The 17,397-nt window shown below is 43.8% G+C and overlaps 1 protein-coding gene across 4 annotated transcripts in view; it reads right to left on the reverse strand.

The window, feature by feature from the left end:
* Nucleotides 1–17,397, reverse strand: part of APP (amyloid beta precursor protein) — a 321,957-nt gene that overhangs the window by 102,874 nt on the left and 201,686 nt on the right. For all 4 annotated transcript variants that reach the window (XM_073584514.1, XM_073584513.1, XM_073584515.1 and 1 more), the window contains 2 exons: nt 11,491–11,603; nt 5,147–5,337 (listed from right to left, as the gene is read on the reverse strand). In XM_073584514.1, the coding sequence (XP_073440615.1) occupies nt 5,147–5,337; nt 11,491–11,603 (304 nt within the window). The remainder of the gene's footprint in view (nt 1–5,146; nt 5,338–11,490; nt 11,604–17,397) is intronic.

The following is a 17,397-nucleotide window of genomic DNA, read 5'->3' on the forward strand; positions in this document are numbered from 1 at the left end:
GCATGGCCAAATATCAGATCCAACAAGGGCATGCAACAATCTTTCCTCAAGCAGACTCTGTCCAAAGAAAAAAAAATCAGACATGTGCACTTCCCCATAGAATAACATTTGTCCGAGTGAGATCCGATGTTTTGTCAGATCGCACTTGGACGGAAAATACGTCTGTCTGCACGATCTAACACTATTTGTATTTCTTGAGTGTTAGCAGTGAGAAAGTTCCAGGGTCTAGGCTAAAGGCTGACATACACATTAGATGGCTGTCGGTTGTTCGGCAGCCATCTCGGCCGGCTCTCCCATACACAAGAGGTTTTATTCGGCCGAGCACTCCTGTGTTCTCTACTTGAGAGAGGCTCGTCTCCGGAATACAATCGGTAGTTCTAAATCAGACGTGCCTGATCAATATTTCCCCCAACAATCAATTGTGTCTGCAGCTCCCATATACATTTATCTGTTGGCCAAACACATCAATAGTGGAGGGTTTGGCCGACATCAGCCTAATAAGTGTTGGGGGTCCTAGTACTAATTACATTACAAATGGTATGTGTTTACGTAACTTGTTTTGTGGTTTCTGATCGATGGCCGCTGCCCAAGTGGTAAAAGCGATTGGCCAGGTCATGTGATGATCGCCCAACTTTTCGTTGTATAGATAAAGGGGTCTGATTACTTCATGTCAGATCTCGGCATATCCACACAACTTGTCTTTGCGTTTTCGTTGTCTCCATGTTTACAGGGCGTAATTCAGAACTACTAGGGTGCACCCGAATTGAGAAGCATTATTCCAACAGCATAAAGAAACAATACAGAACGTCTTAAAATTCATAAAAGTCTAATCCGGCAATTATAGTTTGCCGACAGGCTCAAACAACAGCGGTAGGGAACGCGATTTCCCTGTGGCTGCCCTTCTGTAGCGTTCGATAGCTCCTTCCGGAAGCCATAGTCTGCTAATGACAGTGTATTGGGGAATTGCAGATAATGCAATCTCTGGAATTCCTAAAAGGAAGCTCAGAAATGTCAGAGATAAAAGAAATGTATAAAATGCACAAGTCACTTTTTTTTTTTTTTTAAATGCCATAATTTAATTTAGCACTAGTTAATTTAGTTAATTTTAAAAACTTTATTTTAATTATTAATTGACAGCATGTGAAGGCCAAGTAATGAGCAGGTTAATTTTTACGTAGGAGATAAAATTATTTTACCCTATTGAAAAGAATGAAGAAAACCCTCAGAAAGACATCACCAGTATTCCAAAATAAACCTGCCCAGTGGCGGTGACACCACTAACTTTTACTAGAAAACCTGCCCACTGGAGAGGACATCACTGGCTTTTCGCAGAAAACCTGCCCATATAAGGGCTTGTTCACATATGGCATTTTTATACGTTTTGTAAGTTTTTTGTACAGTAGCATCAAATTAAAGGGGAAATGCATTAAATGCTTAAGAGCCCCAGATAAAATAATTTCATAAAATTGTGTGAATGAGGCCCTAAGCTCATAAAAAAAAAAAAAAAATATATAGGTTTCAATGATTCAAGAAATCCCTGCAGTGCGCGGCGGCCGTTTTGCCGCGTGGTGATGCATCGGATCACCCTGCACGTTCGGAATCTGAATATATTTCCCGACTCATCTGAAATGTCATCAATGTCACAGCCCTGAATTTATGACACTTCTGCATCGAGTCATTTTCCATAAAAGGTCAGCGGCAGATCTGGCAGCCGCTCGGAGCTGGAAATACCTGCAAGATAAAAACCTATTTGTCCTTCAAATGGAATTGAAAAAAAAGAATCCACCCCACCCCCACCACACTCCTTTACTGCAGAGCCTTCACCTCAATAAACCGGTGACGTGCCATATAACACACGCGCCGTGCGGATTGTCGCCTGCTCCGAGGGGCTGCTGTACCAGCATTCTCTACAGCACCTGCAATGAATGGAGCGCGGGCGTGCAGCTGCGGGGCTGACAGTCATGTGCTTTGTCATTGCGCAACCTGCTCTCTGATTATCGGGAAGCCGCAAGGCAAATCAAAAGCTCGTTCCTTTGAACGGCTCATTACTTGCCTTAGTGATTAGCAAATATTTCATCCTTGGGGCTGTGAGACTATGGAATCTCCAGCTCTGATGGATCAAAAAATACAGCATTCTATACAGCAAGATTACCTACTGGGACTTGGAGTTCAAAATACCATTGCAAGTAATGCATAACCAATGGAGATATGCTAAAAAAAAATTATTTCATAAGTTACAGATTTGGGGGCCATAACACTGAAACTCCACTGCTTCTGCAGCAGGCCTGCAATTCTGAAATGTTCTAGTACTGTTCTGTTCCTCAGTTATTCCTCCTGGAATGAAATGACAATTGAGTATAACCATTTCTATGTAACAGGAGGGTGTGATCTTGTGAAATCAGTACTGATGGTGTGCAAGGATGCAGGCTACTGAGAAGGCACATAATCTGAGATATCGAGCCCTCTTCTCCAATGCATGGAGAGGGGGCTGCCACAGCGATGTCAGCAAGCCGCCTGCCCTGTAGTCCATAGGTTTAAAGGAGGGAGAGTGGTGGGGCAGGGAGCCTAGTGAGCCTTAGGCTCCCTGCCCCACCACTCTCCATACTCCACCACAGAATCCAACTACCTATATCGGTGTCATATTGAGACCAATACAGTTAGGTGCTCGTCTGGAGATGTGTCAGCCACGTGTACTGCTCCAGAAGTTTGGCATTAGCAAAGCCACTGCTTTTTTTTTTTTTTTAAAAATCTGCACCCCTAACAATTTTGAGCTTGGGGCAACTGTCCTTGTAGCCCCAACGCATGCCAATGGACGAAGAGAATGGTAACGCAGAGTTGTCAACTCCATCATAAATTTCCAGGAGGACTAACAGAGGGAAAAATACAATGAGCTTAAAGATTTTTTTCCCATTAAATGATGGCATGTTAACAATATATTCTATCACTTTATGACCGGTGGGATCTGAACTCAGGTGCCCTCATCTATCCGGAGAATATCTGTGCAGGAGAACAACATTGCTTCCCTTTTTATTTTCAGGAACCATGGGGGTCCCAGAGCTGGAATAAATCAATGCTTCATAAAAAAGGGAAAAACACTTAAAATGTTATTCTAGCATTCGCCATTTTGATTTCTAGTATTCACTAAATCAGACACATGAGAAGAGCAGAGGGATCTTTACAGGGAAAATGTCACCAGGATTTTGCTACCCCATCAAAGGGTATGATGAAGGGCAGATATCCTGATTCCAGTGATGAGTCACTTACTGGGCTGCTTTCTGCAGTGTAGAATAAAAAAGGTTTTATCTGTTGCAGTTAGACTCTGAATGCTGAGCTCTGTATAACTCCGTCCCCACCACTGATTGGCAGCATTCTGCCTCTGCACAGTATACACAAAATGCTGCCAATCAGTGGGGTAGGCGGAGTTATACAGAGCTCAGCATTCAGAGAACTGCAACAGATGAAACCATTTTTAGTCAATACTGCAGAAAGCAGCCCTGTCACTACATGGCAGGAGGTTACTAGTCCTCTAGTGATAATCTGCTGATGAAACACTGATAATATAAAACTACAGCACACAGCCCAATAACTGATGGATGGAATCAGGGTCTCTTCCCCGACATCATGCTTGCTCTCAAAGAAGCAAAAACCTGCTGGCAGAGTACAATTGATCTCAAGATCGACTCAAGGATGTATAATTACAGCTTATTTTCTTTATACAGGTAACAAGGCTCCATAGACTGTATACCCCCTACTTATAGATGGGGGTGGAAATTGTTATAACTTGCACTCAGTATCTGTAATATGACATCTGGGAACAGCGGGATTTTTGGACCTCGTTCTTTGTATTTTTGCTGTTATGCGTTAGGTTAGAAGAGTTTCATCTCCTCCCAATGAATAGAAGATATGTACTAAGCCCGAAATCATCCAATTCCAAGCTGTCCCTACGTAAAGCACTAGCGGTTATTCCAGATGGATGCACGAGAGCGCGAGGACGGCAGCACAGCTTCATCTATGGGGAGAACTAAGCGCCTCTCCCGAGATCGATCTGAAGGAACAACGTCCAATTAATTAACATTTCCAAAACTTTCTCTATTATGATTTGTTCTCTATCATACAATGTATTGGAAAGCGATAAAAAAATTCCCGTTGCAGTGAAATGGTGAAAAAAAACAACAATTCTGCCATTTTTTTTTTTGTTATGGTGGGAAAATGTTTTGTTGACCGGACAGCTAGATTCTCCAGATCAGGATAAATATGATGACACCAAACTTGTAAAGTTTTGTTATATTTTTTAATGAAATAAGTGGTGGAAAAAAAAAATCAGAAATTAGTGAAAGAAAATTATGCTTGTGTCGCTACTTTCTGAGATCCTTAATTTTTTTTTATTTTTCTGTCGATGGAGCGGTGTCAGGGATTGCTTCTTATGTCCCAAGCTGTTTTTATCAGTACCATTTTTCAGTTAGATCATATGTTTTGATTGCTTGTTATTGTATTTCTTGCGGCTAAGCCATGGTGTGCAGCAGAGCTATAATATTAGTAGGACTAGAAAGCTCAGCACAAGTTCTGCTGTAACACATTTAGTGTTAGTTTGTTCTGAGTCTACATTGTTATTATATAACAGAGGATTTGCATAAGAGCAAAGCTGGGGACAGTGAGAGCTGTGACTATGGCATGTCCTCTAAGAGCAAGGGATGCAGAGCCCTGGTGATTTTGCAAGATTTATAACAGCAGCTTGTCAGGAGCTGAGAGAAAAGAAAGTGGTGAGCAGCTAACTGCTGTATAGTAATCAATGGGCTGGAGAGAGGTGACTGGTTTATTAGGAGTTAACTGCCCTTCTGGAATACTGTGTACACTCGACCAGGTCTGGGCAGGCACTAGAGGCCAAACATCCATGGAAACCAGCTGTATACTGTGAAAGATAAAAGCTTTCATTGCAGGAGAATGAGAGCAGATAGAAAAAGAAAATTAATTTCAAACTTGCTTAAATTAAAGCAATTTAACATCTTTAAAATAACTCTTTGTTCTGCATACGTAAAAAAACCTTCATATTTTACAATTTTAAAGAAAAGGTAAAAATAATTCATTTTTTATGGGTGGAATTTGCTATTAGCTTCAATCACAACAGCAATGATACACATGAGCTCACCTCCTGTCAGCATAGTCAGTGTCAGCTCCCCCCCACCAGACATCAGAATCATCCTCGGCGTCGGCGGAGTCAAAGTTGTCATTTTCATCAGCGGAAGGACAGCAAACGAACTCCACACCCCGGAACTTGTCGATGCCACATGGCAGGAGCATGCCATAGTCGTGGAGACTCATACTTCTCTCACTGCAAGACTGGAAACCGGCAAAGCTTGGTTACAACATGACCTGTGTATCAAAGCCTAGTCTAAACCTGATGACGTCATGAACACAGAATTAGATAAATCATGCTTTATTGGCTTCTTAGGCTAGTTTCACACTTGCTTTTTTTTGCAGCGCGTTTTTCCCGCAAAAAAACGCATTGAAAAAACGCATACATAAGCATACAACTGCTGCGTTTTTTTCAAGCATTTTTATGAGCATGCATGAAAAAAAACGCAGCGTTTTTATGCGTTTGTATGCGTTTTTAGCGCGTTTTTACCGCGTTTGCGTTTTTTTCCAACATTTTTAGGTGGCCCCTCACACTACCCAAACCATGACTTTACTAACCCTAACCCTGACCCTAACCCTAACCCTGACCCTAACCCTGACCCTAACCCTTAACAAAACCATACTTAACCCTAACCCTGACCCTAACCCTAACCCTGACCCTGACCCTAACCCTTAACCAAACCATACTTAACCCTAATCCTGACCCTAACCCTGACCCTAACCCTGACCCTAACCCTTAACAAAACCATACTAACCCTAATCCTGACCCTAACCCTGACCCTAATCCTTAACAAAACCATACTTAACCCTAATCCTGACCCTAACCCTGACCCTAACCCTAACCCTGACCCTAACCCTAACCCTAACCCTGACCCTAACCCTTAACAAAACCATACTTAACCCTAATCCTGACCCTAACCATGACCCTAATCCTTAACAAAACCATACTTAACCCTAATCCTGACCCTAACCCTGACCCTAACCCTAACCCTGACCCTAACCCTTAACAAAACCATACTTAACCCTAATCCTGACCCTAACCATGACCCTAATCCTTAACAAAACCATACTTAACCCTAACCCTGACCCAAACCCCAACCCTAACCCTGACCCTGACCATAACCCTAACCCTAAACCCCCTTAACTAACCCTAACTCTAACCCAAACCCCTAAATTCCATGGTTTAAAAAAAAAAACGCATATGCAAAAAAACGCATACATGAGCATGCCAGTGCGCACATATGCGCATCCATAGGCTATAATGGCCATTTTTAGCGCAAAACGTGCGCATATGTGCGCATGCACTTTTTTGCAGGGCCAAAAAATGCAACATGCTGCGTCTGGAAAATCCCAACGCACACCCCAAAAAAACGCAGCGCATGAAAATCGCATACATGCGCTTACCAGCGCGCAGGTATGCGCACCCATGTTAAATATAGGGGAAAAAACGCATGCGCAGGTGTGCGTTTTTTTCCAGCGCTAAAAAACGCAAATGTGAAACCAGCCTTACACCTTATGCCTGAGATTAGTAAGCTTGATGGTCAGCCCCTCGGAAACCATTAACCAGTGAGCACATTCTCATTTCTATGATGACAATTACAGTCAAGCCAAAAATGTAAAATACAGATTAACAATACATAAACTATATGTACACAAATATTGGGACACGCCGCAATCATTGAATTTAGGTTCCTTATTCTGTCCCATCGCCTTTGGGGAATAAACTCTGGCCCCATCTCCCTCGGTGTATAACATCCGTCCCATCGTCCACCAATGTATATCATCGGGCCTCTAGCCCCCGGGGTTTGACATCCAGCCCCTCGTCCACAGTGTATAACTTTAGTCCCCAGTGTATATCATTCGGCCCCTCTGTATAACATCTGGCTTCTCATCCCCAATGTATAACATCCGGCACCTCACCCTGTTGTATAACATAACTGCAGAGTCCAGACCTCATCTGGTATAACATCTGTACAAACACTGCGCCCCCACTGGGAACTTCCTGGCCGAGCCGCTGCATGCAGCCTTACATCACCAAGCACAATGCCGAGCATCGGACAAAGTAGTGTAAAGCTCTAAAGCACCTGACTCTAGAGATGTGTCCTGTGCACTTCTCTATCTGTGTCTGATGGACGAGTCTGGGTTTGGTGATTGCCAGGAGAGTGTTACCCGGCTGACCACATTGTGCTTGATGTACAGTATGGTGGAGGACAATACTATCGGCTCTTTTTCTGGGATCAGATATTTTTAGGATGGGATGACAGAAAAGCTCCTATAGGTGTAATCTGAAGAGGGCACAATCCTTTTGTTCATATAATGTATTAGGAAACATGTATAAAATATACATAATTATGAATAAATAATGTTGTAATTGTTCTGGATAATCAACACGAAGACTGTTTTCATTTTCAGTCCATTGGAACAGATACAGATCACCAGTTGAAAGAAGACACGGGTCCATCAAGTAGATTATTTGTAGCTATGCCTCGGATACACCTTAGCATCTTGTACCTGTCACATTTGGGGATTGGCCGTCCCCTTTGGGCTGTGCACATTGTCTATTTAGCTTTCCATGGACAGGTGTAAAACAGTCAGGTCCTGCTCTGCCTCCATCTATTTTGACTCTTAGGGTATTGTGCACACGTTGCAGATTAGCCTGCGGAATTTTCTGCAGAGAATCCGCATCTCTTGGCAGAAAAAGCAGGATAAAATGCTTGCGGCTTTCACGCGAAATTGATGCGGATTTCTTGCGGATTTTAATGTGTTTTTTGCTGTGCGGATTTGTTAGGTTTGGTACTGGGAATGGATTCGGTCTGTGAACTTTCTCCCTTGTGCTTCTGGAGGAGAAGGAGATAGAGAAAATATGTGCCAGACTAAAAAACGCTGCTGCGGATCCACAAAAAGAATTGACATGCTGCGGAAAAAAACCACTGCAAATCTGCGCAGATATTTCCACAGCATGTGCCCAGCAATTCTTAATTTACCATTCACTAAGATTGGATGTGCCCTACATTGCGGATTTGATGCAGTTCCGTGCGTCCAAAAACGCTGCGGATCCGCATCAAAACCTGCAACGTGTGCACACAGCCTTAGTGTCTTGCTGCTTCATAGTGAGGCAAATAGCGTTAGGGTCCGTCCCAATTGGGTACACCATGTCACGGAGGGATGGCTTTAATAACGCTCCCTTAATCAAGTATCTTTTTTTTTTCCATGTATTACTATTATTTACTGCAGGACATCTATTGTTTTTAGCCCACTTTTAGCCTGGATGACTAGGCCTCCATCTACTGTACGGACCCTCTGTGCAGGTAAGTACAGACTTTTGTGGTGTCCTATGTGGATGCATATTTTCCAGACAGGGCCAAGAGAACACACTTCTGGCCGCTGTCTGGTTAACGAGGGCCTATGGTAGTGCTGCAGTATATGTCGAGAATAGTTTCCAATATACAAGGTAGGTCAAGTGTACAGACGCAGTGGGCACTAAACCCACCACAGTCCTTCAGCTTTCAAATACTCTTTTTACAAAGTGGAGCCCACAACTGAATCCTTTATTCTATATGTGGTCTCAGAAGTGATTTATAGAGGAGTAATAATACATTATGATCACAGGATTTTTATCTCTCCACCCTAAAATGTTGTTTGCTTTCACAGCTGCTGCCTGACATTGAGAACTCCTGCTTAGTTTGTACAGCATGTAACCAGAATACCCAGGTCCTTCTGTTCCCTCATTTTTATTTAATGTATATTCAGTAACACAATTACTGCGTCCCACGTGTTTTAGGAATGTTCATAAACACACTGGTTCCAGATCACTGCCTGTGCCGGCACGCCTGGTGACAAGCCCATAAATCAACTGATCAGCTCTTTTATGGTGGTTATAAAAATCATTGATTGCCGACAATCCATTCCCTAGCATAAACCTAGATATGCTGCCAACAATAATGCTCGATCAGAGAGAGCAGAACCCAAAATTGGGGACTGGTAAACTTCCAATCCCATGATGTAACCGCCTGGGTTGCCACCCTTCTCTTCCCTCCCTTTGTAGGAGTGTAAGGAGACATGCCTATTTTCCTACTCACATTCTGGGTTTAGTTGCCTCCTGTGCAGGGCTTGTAGAGCCTTCATCTAAAGGGGACAAGCTAGCCCCCATCTTCTCATGGGGCTACAGCAGCTGCTTAGGTTCCTTCATTACAAGGTGTGGCTTTGGGTGGTGGTTTGGACCCCACTGACTCTGATTGCGGAACAGAGTTGCAGGACCAGGTACAGTCACATGCCTCCTAAAAATGATTCAACAAGCATCTTGATTCTGCCAATTGTTGGGGTCTTGGAGATCTGACCCCCACTAATCAAGCAACTTCGGTCATTCCTAAAAATCGTCCATCAGTTTTTCAGCCCTGCTGAGCAGCATAGCAATCACACTGCTGAATTCTTAGCTCTGTTTCTCTTTTTTCCAAGCCATCTCCATCACCACTTGTCCGTTTTAATAAATGTTATTTAGCTAATAAAAATGTCACTTAACTGCAAATGTTCTCCTGATCTCCATCTGATCTGCCGGGACTCCGTGTCTGACCTGCTCTTCATACGTGAAGAGGGTAAGACATGGGCCCTCACTCACACAGGGAGAAACACAAGTCTGGGCTGTATTATAGATTAATTAGAATATTTTATGGTCATGTGACTCCGGAGTAATGTCCGATTACCATAAAGAACATTCCGGTCCTCGATTTGAATCCAAATATGAAGATATAAAGCTCTCACATACTGATGCATGAGATTACTGTAACGCAACGTAAAGTCAAGAAGTGATTGTGCTATTCACACATATCCAAAGGAAGGCAAGCAACCTTAGGTAGTTATCTAAAAAAGAAAACTGTTCTGTAGAAAATTCAACTCTTCTACATCTACATGCAAAAGTTTTCTAAACAAAACTAAAGCTGGTCATAGACTTTAGACAAATGTGGGCTAAACCCAACGATTTGGGGAATTATAGGGGGTTCATGCTAACTATTAAAAGTGCAGGGTGGTTTCTAGTCTTTCTGGAAAACAGCCAATGTAGGGAGGAAAGAAGGACCAGGCATGTTAGAATTTAATATGCCTGATCTTTTGTTCACATTTTCATACTAGAAATCATTGCTTTAATGTAAGTGTCTCCAGACTCCCCGCTTCCTCTTCAGACAGGGGATGTGGAAGAAAAAAAAAAGAAAAAAATAAATACCTCTTCTAATCATCCATCCAACCAATCATCCATACACCCTATCTAACCATGCATCCATCCATAGAAACATCCATCCACCATCTAATCATTGGGCCACCTTATCTAGCCATGGGGCCACCCAATCTAGCCATGGGGCCAACTTATCTAGCCATGGGGCCAACTTATCTAGCCATGGGGCCAACTTATCTAGCCATGGGGCCAACTTATCTAGCCATGGGGCCAACTTATCTAGCCATGGGGCCAACTTATCTAACCATGGGGCCAACTTATCTAACCATGGGGCCAACTTATCTAACCATGGGGCCAACTTATCTAACCATGGGGCCAACTTATCTAACCATGGGGCCAACTTATCTAACCATGGGGCCAACTTATCTAACCATGGGGCCAACTTATCTAACCATGGGGCCAACTTATCTAACCATGGGGCCAACTTATCTAACCATGGGGCCAACTTATCTAACCATGGGGCCAACTTATCTAACCATGGGGCCACCCAATCTACCCATGGGGTCACCCATCTAACTAACCATCCACTCATCTAACTAACCATCCACCCACCTACCCATCTAGCCAACCATCCGCCAATCAACCATTCGTCCACCCAACCATCTATAAAAACTTCCCTAATGAAAATCGAATATCACCATGAACATGCATGCTGGCTGGTTCCAGGTAATCTTTTTTTCCCATTTACATGTAGCAAAAAAGTAATAAAGATATATCAGAAAGAAGATGTATTTGCTGCCACACAGAATAGCAGATGTAGAGGTAGCAATGACTCCAGGGCTCTGTTGTGGGGGGTCCAAAGGCTCCTGTGCCCCATAACGTGACATCAGTATTAAAAATGGAACACGGTAAGTGTGCATCTCTTGTTACAAATCTTACATTGATTTTTTGAAGTTAGTACCAGCTGAGGCTTGAATTTAAGAATTCACTAGGAATACAACATGAACATAAACCAGACATTGGGTTCGTCGAGCCGTACGTCACTGGTACCAGTAAATGTTGGGAAAGTGACAGGCCGCAGGCAGCTCCTGCTGATGGATGTCTCAGCGGAGTCTAAGTGACAGGTCACCGGAGATCTGAAACACTGATAAATATGATGACATTTTAAAGAATATGTTTAACATTTGTGTTACCTCTTTGGCTACAGTGTGCCAGTGCAGATGAGTTTCGCAGATATCCATCCTCTCCTGGTGAAGGAAGCGGCATTTATCAGGAACCAGAAGAGCATCGCTCACAAATTCCCCAACTGCAATAGAAAAAACGTATAAAATAAGAGTAAAGTCAGCTGGGGTAGTGCACTGCAAGTACTTGGTTTAAGGAACACACCAAGCGAAACATTGTGTGACCAGTACACAGCCTGATGGGGCGACAAACGACACAGGGATTCTTCTCTTTACTTCTAGAGAAACCTGATTGGTGACAATTTGGTCTCTAGGACCCAACAAGGGCTGCAAAGTTGAGTATGAATGGAAAGCACATGTGCGACCATCAGTCCCATTCACTCTTACGAGTGTGGTAGGGACCATACATGAGAACCACAAATTTAATACAAAAAAAGGGAAAAGAAAGAGTACAAAACATCCCAAAGATAAAATCCAAAACTTATTCAACACACATAATAATAATAATCTTTATTTATATAGCGCCAACATATTCCGCAGCGCTTTACAGTTTAACAGTTTCAAAACACAAGTCATAAGTAACAACGCTAACAATACAATAATTAAAGCAAAATAAGACGAAATAAGACGACCCTGCTCGTGAGAGCGTACAATCTACAATGAGGTGAGGGAGATACAGAGTACAGGTGTGTATTTACAATGGTGTATTTACAATGAAGGTCCAGCCATCTTGCAGGAGTGAAGGATGGATGGAGATAGTGAATGGGCTACGCACGCACACTTACACAGAGAATGACTTTGATTAGTGAATGGGATAGGCCGCTCTGAACAGGTGTGTTTTGAGGGAGCGCCTAAAACTATGCAAATTGTGGATAGTCCTGATTTCTTGGGGTAGAGCATTCCAGAGGATAGGAGCAGCACGGGAGAAGTCTTGGAGTCGGGAGTGGGAGGTACGGATTAGTGCAGAGGTTAGTCGAAAGTCGTTTGCAGAGCGCAGCGATCGGCTAGGCCGATAGACAGAAATGAGAGAAGAGATGTAAGGGGGTGCCGCACTGTGGAGAGCTTTGTGGGTGAGAACAAGTACTTTGAATTGGATCCTATAATGAATGGGCAGCTAATGTAAGGACTGGCGAAGAGCGGACGCGTCCGAGTACCGATTACCCAGATGGACGATCCTGGCTGCTGCATTGAGTATGGACTGGAGAGGGGATAGTCGAGTGACGGGGAGGCCAATTAATAGAGCGTTGCAGTAATCCAGGCGAGAGTGGATCAATGCAACAGTGAGGGTTTTTGTTGTTTCCATAGTGAGAAAAGGGCGGATTCTAGAGATGTTCTTTAGGTGTAAGCGGCAAGAGCGGGCAAGGGATTGTATATGGGATGTAAAGGAGAGATTGGTGTCAAACATAACACCCAGACAGCGCACCTGCTGCCGGGGCGTTATTGTGGTACCACCCACGGAGAAGGAAATGTCAGATTTAGGGAGGTTAGTAGACGGCGGGAGCAGAAGAAGTTCAGTTTTGGAGAGGTTGAGTTTCAGATAGAGAGCGGACATGATATTGGAGACTGCGGACAGACAGTCACTGGCGTTCTGTAGTACAGCGGGGGTAAGGTCGGGGGAAGACGTGTATAGTTGTGTGTCATCAGCATAAAGATGGTACTGAAAGCCAAATCTGCTGATGGTCTGTCCAATTGGGGCCGTGTAGAGAGAGAAAAGAAGGGGGCCAAGGACTGAGCCCTGAGGTACCCCGACAGCAAGAGGAAGAGGAGATGACGTGGAGCCAGAGAACAAAACACTGAAGGAGCGGTCAGAGAGATAGGAAGAGAACCAGGAGAGTGCAGTGTCCTTAATGCCTAGTGACTGGAGCCTAGAGAGTAGGAGATGGTGGTCAACAGTATCGAAAGCTGCAGATAGGTCAAGAAGAATGAGCAGAGAGTGGTCACCGTTACGTTTTGCTGTCAGAAGGTCATTGGTCACTTTGATGAGTGCAGTTTCAGTCGAATGTAGGGGGCGGAAGCCGGACTGTGAAGGGTCTAGAAGGGAGTGAATGGAGAGGTAACGGGTAAGGCGGGAGTAAACTAGGCGTTCCAAAAGTTTAGAGATGAAGGGGAGATTGGAGACTGGTCTGTAGTTGTTTGTGCAGGATGGGTCGAGAGCAGGTTTCTTTAGTAGTGGAGTAACGATGGCGTGTTTGAAGGAGGATGGGAAAATGCCCGAGGAGAGGGAGAGATTAAAGATTGTAGTTAGGTGGGTTGTGACGACTGGAGAGAGACTGGAGGAGATGTGAGGGAATGGGGTCGGTAGTGCATGTAGTCGGACGAGAAGAAGAGAGGAGTCTGGAGACTTCTTCTTCTGTTATGGGATCAAATGTGGAGAGTGAGCCAGGGGAGATGTAGGAAGGGATGGGAGTCACAGCACTTGGTGGTTGGGAGCAGATTTCTTGACGGATATTATCTATTTTTTCTGTAAAGTGGGAGGCCAGTTCATCAGCACAAATGTCTGTGATAGGGGCTTGTGCTTTTGGCCTGAGGAGGGAGTGAAAAGTGTCAAAAAGTTTCTTGGGGTTGTTGGCTAGTGAGGAGATCAGGGTGGTGAAGTAGGTCTGTTTGGCAAGGTGAAGGGCAGCGTTATAGGTTCTTAACATAAATTTGAAGTGGATGAAGTCTTCTGGTGTGCGGGTTTTTCTCCATAGGCGTTCAGCACTCCTGGAGCATCGCTGGAGAAGTTGAGTTTGCGATGTGAGCCAGGGCTCTTTTACTCTGTGTTTGGAGGTTCTGAGGGTGAGGGGAGCTACTTGGTCAAGGGTGCTTCTAAGAGTGTCATTGTAGTGATGAACAGCCAGATTAGGACAGGAAAGAGAGGAGATTGGGGACAGAGATGAGTGTAGGGAATCTGAAAGTGTCTGAGGGTTAATAGCTTGTAGATTTCTGACTGTGTGGTAGGTAGGAATGAGCTGGGGTGGGCGAGGATTTGTGAGCGTGAAGGAGAGAATGTTGTGGTCAGAGAGTGGAAGCGGTGAGTTGTTTAGGTGGGAGATTGAACAGAGCCGGCAGAAGACCAGATCAAGGGTGTTACCGTCCTTATGTGTCTCAGAGGTTGAAAGCTGTGAGAGGCCTAGAGAGGTGGTTAGTGTGAGAAGCTGGGATGCAGATGTGGAATTAGGGCTGTTAATGGGGATGTTGAAGTCTCCCAGGATGAGGGTTGGTAGTTCTGAGGACATGAAGTGTGGCAGCCAGGCTGAAAAGTGGTCAAGGAAGAGGGTGGGTGAGCCTGGGGGCCGGTATATGACCGCTACCCTGAGGGAGAGGGGACGGAAGAGCCTGATGGTGTGGACCTCAAAAGAAGGGAATAAGAGTGATGGGACTGGGGGGATGACCTGGAAAGTGCATTGTGGGGACAGGAGTATGCCAACTCCACCACCAGGTCTGTTTGTGGGTCTCGGGGAGTGAGAGAATTGTAAGCCACCGTAGGAAATGGCAGCAGGAGAGACAGTGTCAGAATCCTGAATCCAGAATCCTGAATCCTGAATCCACACATATATAATGAAAACAAGATACATAATAAATATAAGTAATGATAAAGCGTTTTAATGAATAGCAGGTGTAAAAACACACAAGGTCCCATAGTACTAGGGGGAGGGTGGAACAGAAAATGACAGCCAGCTACAAAAAGTGCAAGTGCAACCCAATTAGGGATTTTCCCATAAAAATATCAATAAATCATAAGATAGTACCCACATCTATAACTGGCCTAATAGTCCCCAAATAACATTAAATGACAAATAGCTCACTCAGAACAATAAAGCCTATGATGGGCACCAGCAATCTATACCAAGAAAGTCATATAGACCAACTGGTAAAAAAAAAAAAAAGGGAACATGAGTGCGCTGGATAAGTCAAAGATCGTTCTTACCCATATTTGTATCCACCTGGGGACCCAGTGCAGCAGCCCCAATGCGCGTTTCGGGGGGGCTGTTTGGTTTATGATGGACCTTTGGTTCCCATGGTTAGGGCAAATGCTGGTCTCACCAATTGAACCCTGAGTATGAATTAACTACGGTAAAACTGCAATATCAAGTATATTCTATTGCAGATCACAGTAAGACGTGTTCTCTCACCGTACTTCACCACAAAGACAGCAGTGAATAAGACGGATCCCCCAGAGTTACATATCGGTCCCGCAGGCAGCGGACATGCACAGCTCAGTCACAGAGATATAGGGAGCACGTTATACAATACTGTCAGCAGTCTGCTCGCTTTGTCAAGATCAGAAATCCAAGCAACAATACGGGGAGTAAAACTAGGTGAAAAATGGGGTCACTGGAAAATACTACGAGAGAGCTACCCCACTGTGCGGAAACATGGCGAGACCCAAAGCAAGGTGATACTGAAAGCTTCAAAACATAGTTGTACTTTCATTTCACAGCACCAAAATTCACTTAGCAGCAAGGAACTGAGAGTTTAGAAATACAGGATGAAATCTAGAAACACAAGACGCTATGCCGCTAAATGCCAAAGGAAAGGCATGGTACGTTTCTCTATGAGGTGGAGTTTCTCGACTTTCTGAGAAAATTGTATAAAAGGGCAGATGAAATGGCAAAATAATAAAAGTGTAATCAGGGGCTCTAACCCCTGTTGCTTCAGCACAATCACTGCACTCCACATCACATCCACAGTGGTGATAGAGCGTCACATGTCTCCACATCACATCCACAGTGGTGATAGAGCGTCACATGTCTCCACATCACATCCACAGTGGTGATAGAGCGTCACATGTCTCCACATCACATCCACAGTGGTGATAGAGCGTCACATGTCTCCACATCACATCCACAGTGGTGATAGAACCAGGGCTGTGGAGTCGGAGTCGTGGAGTCGGAGTTAGTTTTGGTTGGAGTCGGAAGAAATGTACCGACTTCGACTCCAGCTTTAAAAAAAATGTATTAATATTTCATAATTGAACTTTCATATGAATTTTATAAATGTTACTCAAATATATATGTTCTATCAAACTATGAACAACAGTGATAAGCAGTTCTGCTGGAGATAGAGACATTTCTTACTTCTTGTGTGTCACTGTTCTCCACTGCCCTTATCTAATCTTATACTTGGTTAACCTCATGCTGCCCCAACCCCCCTACTTACAATGTATGAAACTGAAAGTGAAAATGTGTTGCAAATTCTTAGTAGTAAAGCTCCTCCTCTAGACTAGATCATACTAGGTGTGCATCTTCCAAGCATCTCACAGCTGCCTGCTACTCAGAAGAGGAAGACTGTAAGAAGTATTATCCTTTCAACAAACTTTGCATCAGTTAACTGTGAGTACATGAGGAATAATAACAGTATTACTGACCACTATATCAGTTGTACGACCTGGCAATAATTTTGTACAATTGTTTTTAGGAAAAACAATTGTCATTTGGATTGTGAATGCAGAATTAAAAACCTGAGAATGTCAAAGAAGCATCACATTAAATCAGCTGTATTTGAACATTTCACCATCACTCAAGATAGAAAACATTATGTCTGTCAGTGTATGACAAATGATCCAGACGAAAACAAATGCTGTGAAGCCAAGATGAGTGCATATTCAGGCAAAGATAAAAATGCTCCTACCAGAGCTTCTAATCTAAAGAGACATTTACAGCGCTTTCATCCAGAAGTACTGAAAGCAGTGGATGAGAAAGACTGCATCCAAACCAATGAACCAGTGCCCAGCTCTTCCAGCCAAACAAAGGAGCAGAGAACTTTGCAGCCATCAGTTGCAAGATATTTTGTCAGTGACAAAGTTACTGTGACAATGACAGTAGATACACTTAAAAAACAGATCATAGAGCTTGTTGTAAAGGATAGTGTGCCTATTTCATTATTTTCACGACCAGCTTTTATGTGTCTGAATGGGGAAATGGCCCGCAAGCTTGG

The sequence above is a fragment of the Dendrobates tinctorius genome, unplaced genomic scaffold (genome assembly GCF_039654945.1).
Source record: "Dendrobates tinctorius isolate UK_male_01 unplaced genomic scaffold, ASM3965494v1 ptg000084l, whole genome shotgun sequence".
In the NCBI taxonomy this organism is placed as follows: domain Eukaryota; kingdom Metazoa; phylum Chordata; class Amphibia; order Anura; family Dendrobatidae; genus Dendrobates; species Dendrobates tinctorius.